This window comes from Rhinatrema bivittatum, chromosome 2, assembly GCF_901001135.1.
Source record: "Rhinatrema bivittatum chromosome 2, aRhiBiv1.1, whole genome shotgun sequence".
NCBI lineage: Eukaryota > Metazoa > Chordata > Amphibia > Gymnophiona > Rhinatrematidae > Rhinatrema > Rhinatrema bivittatum.
The window spans coordinates 430,087,889-430,096,326 of record NC_042616.1 but is presented as its reverse complement, the minus strand read 5'-3'; the positions used below and the strand labels follow the sequence as shown (position 1 = coordinate 430,096,326).

Below are 8,438 nucleotides of genomic sequence, written 5' to 3'. Positions count from 1 at the left end.
GGTAATATCCCTTACTCCCCTCCTGCCAGCACCCCCCCCCCCCCACACACACACACACACCATACAATCTCACAGAAGAGAAGGACCAGGTGGGACAGCCAGATCAGAGGGAATTCCAGGTAGGGCATGAAGAAAGAGGTGATGACCCTGGGGATGTGGATTGGGACAACTTAGATGTTGAGGCAGCTAGGGCACAAAAAGAAGAAGAGGAAGGGTCCTAGAGGCGATAGCATAGTTTTTCGGGACTACATGCGGGAATGAAGACAGAATTAGATCAGTTAAGAAGGGATGTAAAGCAATTTCTTCTCCCAAGTCAATTAGGAGCCCGGAAGAAGGTAGTTAGGAAGAACTAGGCGGAATTCACATTTCCACTGAGGGAGGTGCCCATGAGTAATGGCTGTATAGGTTATGTAAGTAGTCCACTCACTAGTGGAGAAGTGAGGAATTTTAAAAATGAGATAAAATCCCTATTGGATGATCTCAGTGGATTGACGGATCAGTTAGACCAGTTTTTGGATCCTAATATATTCATGTGGGTGGAATTAATGTCAATACTCAGTATTTTATTTATGGGAGAAGAAAAAGCCATGATCAAGGCAAGTCCCTAATTCTATTTGTCCTGTTTTCTATCTCAAATAATCTCGTCTCTATAGAGTTTACAATCAGTTATTGCACAGCGTTGTCATCTTTATTGGAATAATGGTTATAAATAAAATCTAAAATGTGTATTTGCACAGCACTGCATACACCTAATAATGCTGTAGAGATTATATGTAATGGTAACAGAGGATGCTTAGGGAAGGAAAAAGAAACTACAGCCACTCCAGATATCAATGCTAAAGAAATTGTTTTATTCAGCCATAGTATTCATTGCTTGAGAAATGCAAGGCAGCAAACAATAGTACATGCTACAGTTAAGTTATCAGATTGCTAATAGTTTAATGGGCTGCTGAGGCTATACAGTTGCTTGTTTAAAAAATGTGAACAGTTTCTATTAGAATTAATGCTATTACTGTTTTCCATATAGTCACAACCTTACACACTCACAGTTACTGTACTTGGCTTTATCAGAGAGAGATCATGTCAAACAAATTTCATTGACTGGATTAACAGATAATTTGATCAGGGCAGAACACTGGATATGGTGCACTTAGATTTCAGTAAGGGTCTGATATAGTTCTATACATAAGGCTCATAAACTAGCCAAATAGCCCAGAGAAGGGGTCCTAAGGTGATAAACTGGGTTAGAAACTGGTTGAGTGCTAAATAATAGTGGCAAATGGAATTCACTCCAAGGAAAAGGGAGTTATCAGTGGAGTGCCTCAGAGATCAGTCATGGGTGTAATTTTATTCAATATCTTCATAACATAATATTGGTGGGGGAGGGGAGGAAGTTAGTAGGGAAGGTTTGTATTTTTGTAGATGACACCAAAAATATTCAATAGGGTGGGAACTCCAGAACAGCTTCTGAAACCTGTTCTAGTGAACTCAGAGCTAAGCAGGTTTTCTGTCTACCCACAATTATTATTTATGAAATAAATTTGCATACATTGGAGACCCACAGGTTAATATTCAGTAAGCCGGGAAGCGGCAACATTTTCTGGGTAAAGGTACCTGGGTAACGGTAGCCAAATATTCAGCAGGACTAGTCTCCCGCTATACAATAATTATTGTACAATGAGACATAAGAACCAAACCTGGTATGCCCTGGAGCAGTGTTTCCCAACTCTCTCCTGGAATCGCAGCTAAGCAGTCTGGTTTTCAGGATACCCAGAGTGAAGATGCATTCAACAGAGACCCAGTGTATGCAAATCTTTTTCATGCATATTCATTGGGGCTATCCTGAAAGCCTGACTGGTTAGGAGTTGCCTCCAGGGGAGGGTTGGAAAAATACTGCCCTCAAGAAAAGAAGGGAGAATGAAATATAACAAGACATTCAACTACCCCAGAGGCATCAACAATATATTAGGAGAAAGCAATTTTCAGGGAAAAGGAAATTCAAGAACAATGAATGTGATTTTATTTGTTGTGTCATTGTCTAAAATGACATTCCATCAAGCAAGTATATTTTGATGGAAATGAGCAATTATTGCTTTCAGCACACATACATAGCATTTTCCTCAAACTATGACAAAATAGAGAGATTAGATACATTTCTGTTAAATTGATCTAAAGGGTAGCAAAATTCCCTCCACCATCTTTGAAAAATATGAATGTGGCATGTTATTGCAGAGCCGCCAACATGAGCATCTTAAATTTCTCCATGTCACACCCGTTCAAGACAAAGGCTTTGTTTTGCTTGTTCAGAAAGTCAATCATGTCCATCACCATCATCCCCCGGGTGTACTTTCCGGAGGTTTCTACCGACACTGCACATTCAATGAACGACGTGACCGTGCTTTCATCTATGGCAGCCGCCATGGCGTAGGAGTCGCAGGACACAAATCCAGATCCAGACACCATCCCTTTCACCTCCTTTTCGGACCGGGAGTACTGCAAGCTGTGAGCATAGATACTCTTTATGAAGTCAGCTTTCTCCGTGCCCGAGTTCACCCACTCATCATACCACTCCTGTGGACGTGGAATAAAAAGAAAGGAATCATTCAAAACAAATTAATTAGGATATGATTTCATTAATCCTTTCAAGGCGAAGGTATTTGTAATCTCCATGCTTACAGGAAGTTTGTTAGATTTTGCAATACAATGTTTAAACAACAGTAAGGCATTCTTTCTTCATTTTATTCCCAAACTTCTTTGCTCACTGTTCAAGCTTATCCATAATATCTCAGTTCTTGTACCTGAAGACAGGAGGGTGGCCAATGTAACCCCAATATTTAAAAAAGGATCCTGGGGTGATCCGGGTAACTATAGACTAGTGAGCCTGATTTCAGTGCCGGGAAAAATAGTGGAAACTATTCTCAAAAACAAAATCGTAGAGCATATAGAAAGACATGATTTAATGGGACACAGTCAACATGGATTTACTCAAGGGAAGTCTTGCCTAACAAATCTGCTTCATTTTTTTGAAGGGGTTAATAAACGTGGATAAAGGTGAACCGGTAGATGTAGTGTTTTTGGATTTTCAGAAGGCGTTTGACAAAGTCCCTCATGAGAGGCTTCTACGAAAACGAAAAAGTCATGGGATAGGAGGCGATGTCCTTTCATGGATTACAAACTGGTTAGAAGACAGGAAACAGAGAGTAGGATTAAATGGTCAATTTTCTCAGTGGAAAAGGGTAAACAGTGGAGTGCCTCAGGGATCTGTATTGGAACGGTGCTTTTCAATATATATATATAAATGATCTGGAAAGGAATATGACGAGTGAGGTTATCAAATTTGCGGATGATACAAAATTATTCAGAGTAGTTAAATCACAAGCAGACTGTGATACATTACAGGAGGACCTTGCAAGACTGGAAGATTGGGCATCCAAATGGCAGATGAAATTTAATGTGGACAAGTGCAAGGTGTTGCATATAGGGAAAAATAACCCTTGCTGTAGTTACACAATGTTAGGTTCCATATTAGGAGCTACCACCCAGGAAAAAGATCTAGGCATCATAGTGGATAATACTTTAAAATCGTCGGCTCAGTGTGCTGCAGCAATCAAAAAAGCAAATAGAATATTAAGAATTATTAGGAAGGGAATGGTTAATAGAACGGAAAATGTCATAATGCCTCTGTATCGCTCCATGGTGAGACGGCACCTTGAATACTGTGTACAATTCTGGTCGCCGCATCTCAAAAAAGATATAGTTGCGATGGAGAAGGTACAGAGAAGGGCAACCAAAATGATAAAGGGGATGGAACAGCTCCCCTATGAAGAAAGGCTGAAGAGGTTAGGGCTGTTGAGCATGGAGAAGAGACGGCTGAGGGGGGATATGATAGAGGACTTTAAGATCATGAGAGGTCTTGAACGAATAGACGTGACTCGGTTATTTACACTTTCGAATAATAGAAGGACTAGGGGGCATTCCACGAAGTTAGCAAGTAGCACATTTAAGACTAATCGAAGAAAATTCTTTTTCACTCAATGCACAATAAAGCTCTGGAATTTGTTGCTAGAGGATGTGGTTAGTGCAGTTAGTGTAGTTGGGTTCAAAAAAGGTTTGGATAAGTTCTTGGAGGAGAAGTCCATTAATGGCTATTAATCAATTTTACTTAGGGAATAGCCATGTTATTAATTGCATCAGTAGCATGGGATCTTCTTAGTGTTTGGGTAATTGCCAGGTTCTTGTGGCCTAGTTTTGGCCTCTGTTGGAAACAGGATGCTGGGCTTGATGGACCCTTGGTCTGACCCAGCATGGCAATTTCTTATGTTCTTAAGTTCTAAATATGTGGCGCTAGTAATAACGCTCCAGTTTAAGAGGGATCATGGGTAGCATAGTTTTGTCTAGTAACAGAAAATATGATTTATAGCAGGATACTAGACATGTGATTCGGCCGAACCTTTTGGTTCGGCCTTCGTTATCGGCCCGTCGCAGGAAATTTCGTTTTCCCGCAGTTCAGGATGATTTTTTTTGGCTTCCCCGAAAAAATTCCCCAAACCCACCCAACCCTTCAAATTCAATTAACTACAAACCCCCCCCCCCAAACTTTCCAAAAGTCCCTGGTGGTCCAGCGGGGGTCCTGGGAGCGATCTCCCACTCTCAGGCCGTCGGCTGCCAGTAATCAAAATGGCGCCAGTGGCCCTTTGCCCTTACCATATGACGGCTATCGGTGCCATTGGCCGGCTTCTATAACATGGTAGGAACAATATACGGCTGATACCATCTTAAAAAATGGTGCGGGCCATCCATTGCTCCTACATGTGACAGGGGCCGACCAATGGTAATGACAAAGTGGCAGCTGACAGCCCAAGAAGGAGAGATTGCTCCAGGGACCCTGCTGGACCACCAGGGTCTTTCAGCAAGTCTTGGGGGGGGGGGGTCAGGCAAGTCTTGGGGGGGGGTGTAATTAATTAAATTTGAAGTGTTGGGGTGGGTTTGGGTTTTTTCTTTTTAATATGCCCTTTCTCCCCCCCCCCCCAAAAAAAAAAAAGATAAGAAAACCAAACAAAATTTTGTGGGTTTTCCTATCATTTCATCAGCCCCCCGAAATGCAACAAAATAGGAAATACCATCTTAATTTCCTATTTCATTGCAAACGAATGCACATCCCTACAGGATACCTTAACAAATAGCCATGATACAACCTATTGCCCTCCTCTTTATTCTGTTAATTCAGTGACAGAACAATCATGCAGCCAAACATAACCTATAAGTACATAAGAAATTGCCATGCTGGGTCAGACCAAGGGGCCATCAAGCCCAGCATCCTGTTTCCAACAGAGGCCAAAACAGGCCACAAGAACCTGGCAATTACCCAAACACCAAGAAGATCCCATGCTACTGATGCAATTAATAGCAGTGGCTATTCCCTAAGTAAACTTGATTAATAGCAGTTAATGGACTTCTCCTCCAAGAACTTATCCAAACCTTTTTTGAACCCAGCTACACTAACTGCACTAACCACATCCTCTGGCAACAAATTCCAGAGCTTTATTGTGCGTTGAGTGAAAAAGAATTTTCTCCGATTAGTCTTAAATGTGCTACTTGCTAACTTCATGGAATGCCTCCTAGTCCTTCTATTATTCAAAAGTGTAAATAACCGAGTCACATCTACTCGTTCAAGACCTCTCATGATCTTAAAGACCTCTATTATATCCCCCCTCAGCCGTCTCTTCTCCAAGCTGAAAAGCCCTAACCTCTTCAGCCTTTCCTCATAGGGGAGCTGTTCCATCCCCTTTATCATTTTGGTTGCCCTTCTCGGTACCTTCTCCATCGCAACTATATCTTTTTTGAGATAAGGCGACCAGAATTGTACACAGTATTCAAGGTGTGGTCTCACCATGGAGCGATATAGAGGCATTATGACATTTTCCATTTTATTAACCATTCCCTTCCTAATAATTCCTAACATTCTATTTGCTTTTTTGACTGCTGCAGCACACTGAGCTGACAATTTCAATGTATTATCTACTATGACGCCTAGATCTCTTTCTTGGGTGGTAGCTCCTAATATGGAACCTAACATTGTGTAACTACAGCAAGGGTTATTTTTCCCTATATGCAACACCTTGCACTTGTCCACATTAAATTCCATCTGCCATTTGGATGCCCAATCTTCCAGTCTTGCAAGGTCCTCCTGTAATGTATCACAGTCTGCTTGTGATTTAACTACTCTGAATAATTTTGTATCATCCGCAAATTTGATAACGTCACTCGTCATATTCCTTTCCAGATCATTTATATATATATTGAAAAGCCCCGGTCCAAGTACAGATCCCTGAGGCACTCCACTGTTTACCCTTTTCCACTGAGATAATTGACCATTTAATCCTACTCTCTGTTTCCTGTCTTTTAACCAGTTTGTAATCCACGAAAGGACATCGCCTCCTATCCCATGACTTTTTAGGTTTCGTAAAAGCCTCTCATGAGGGACTTTGTCAAATGCCTTCTGAAAATCCAAATACACTACATCTACCGGTTCACCTTTATCCACATGTTTATTAACCCCTTGAAAAAAATGAAGCAGGTTTGTAAGGCAAGACTTCCCTTGGGTAAATCTGTGTTGACTGTGTTCCATTAAATCAAGTCTTTCTATATGCTCTACAATTTTGATCTTGAGGATAGTTTCCACTATTTTTCCCGGCACTGAAGTTAGGCTCACTGGTCTATAGTTACCCGGATCGCCCCTGGAGCCTTTTTTAAATATTGGGGTTACTTTGGCCACCCTCCAGGCATCAGGTACAATGGATGATTTTAATGATAGGTTACAAATTTTACCTAATAGATCAGAAATTTCATTTTTTAGTTCCTTTAGTACCCTAGGATGCATACCATCTGGTCCAGGTGACTTGCTACTCTTTAGTTTGTCAATCTGGCCTACAACATCTTCCAGGTTGACAGTGATTTCGTTCAGTTCGTCTGACTCATCACCTCTGAAAACTATCTCCGGAACTGGTATCTCCCCAACATCCTCATTAGTAAACATGGAAGCAAAGAATTCATTTAGTCTTTCTGCAATGGCCGTATCTTCCCTAAGAGTCCCTTTAACCCCTCGGTCATCTAATGATCCAACCGACTCCCTCACAGGTTTCTTGCTTTGGATATATTTTAAAACGTTTTTATTACGAGTTTTTGCCTCTGTGGCCAACTTCATTTCAAATTCTCTCTTCGCCTGTCTTATCAATGTTTTACACTTAACTTGACAATGCTTATGTTTTATCCTATTTAAAAAGTTTTTATTATGATTTTTTGCCTCTATGGCCAACGTCTTTGCCTCTATGGCCAACTTCATTTCAAATTCTCTCTTCGCCTGTTTTATCAATGTTTTACACTATAGTGTTTAAAAGTGCATAAAATACAAAATTTCAAACAAAAATGAAATGTTTCCCTCCACAGCATTTTCTTACTCTAAACTCTTCTGGAACTGGCACAAAAGTGTGAAACTACAGTGGTTTTCAGTAATCATGCTCCAATCTGAGGGAGAGTTACGGATTTTTAAAAAACAACCCTTTGTAATGGGACAAATGGTCATTAATTAATTGTAATACAATTTGATATACTGACATTCTCAACAAATCATAAAGGTTTCTAATCAATATAACATATATAACATGATTCAAACAACAAATATACAGGCCGGTACAGTAAAGTCTGCGGGAGAGCGGGCGAAAGCCCGCTCTCCCAGCGTGCACACCGGCCACTCGCTGGTGCGCGCGATTCAGTATTTAAATTAGGTCCGGCGGTAGATCCGGGTAAAAGGAGGCGCTAGGGACACTAGCACGTCCCTAGCGCCTCCTTTTTGACAGGAGCGGCGGCTGTCAGCGAGTTTGACAGCCGACGCTCAATTTTGCTGGTGTCAGTTCTCGAGCCCGCTGACAGCCACGGGCTCGGAAACCAGATGCCGGCAAAACTGAGCGTCCAGTTTTCCTCCCGACAGCCGCGGGCCGAATTCAATTTTTTTTTTTTTTTTACTCTTCGGGACCTCCGACTTAATATCACTATGATATTAAGTCGGAGGGTGCACAGAAAAACAGTTTTTACTGCTTTTCTGTGCACTTTCCCGGTGCCGGAAGAAATTAGCGCCGACCTTTGGCCCAAACACGCGCATATTGTGTGCGCACTTGCACACATATGTTTTAAAATACACCAGCCGTGTGTAAATATGCTCCTAATTTTAAGAGGTTACTGAGCAAAGCTAGCGCATGTCTTCCATAGGACTTTATTGGCTTTTACATGCATATGTAAACAAATTTGAAAACATGCCCAGTTTTCCAGTTTTCCAATTATTCCACCAGTTTGTCCAATTAATACTGAGGCCTTTAAGACCCCTCTGGATTTTCATCCTCATGCAATCAACTTGACCAAATCCCCTCATCCTGTCCTATGAG

General features: G+C 41.3%; 1 protein-coding gene across 2 annotated transcripts in view; it reads right to left on the bottom strand.

The window, feature by feature from the left end:
- Positions 1-830: 830 nt before the first annotated feature.
- Positions 831-8,438, bottom strand: part of LOC115084904 (pyrimidine-specific ribonucleoside hydrolase RihA-like) — a 139,432-nt gene continuing 131,824 nt past the window's right edge. For both annotated transcript variants that reach the window (XM_029590310.1, XM_029590309.1), the window contains exon 6: positions 831-2,571. In XM_029590310.1, coding sequence (XP_029446170.1) covers positions 2,224-2,571 — 348 coding nt within the window. In that variant the 3' untranslated portion in view covers positions 831-2,223. The remainder of the gene's footprint in view (positions 2,572-8,438) is intronic.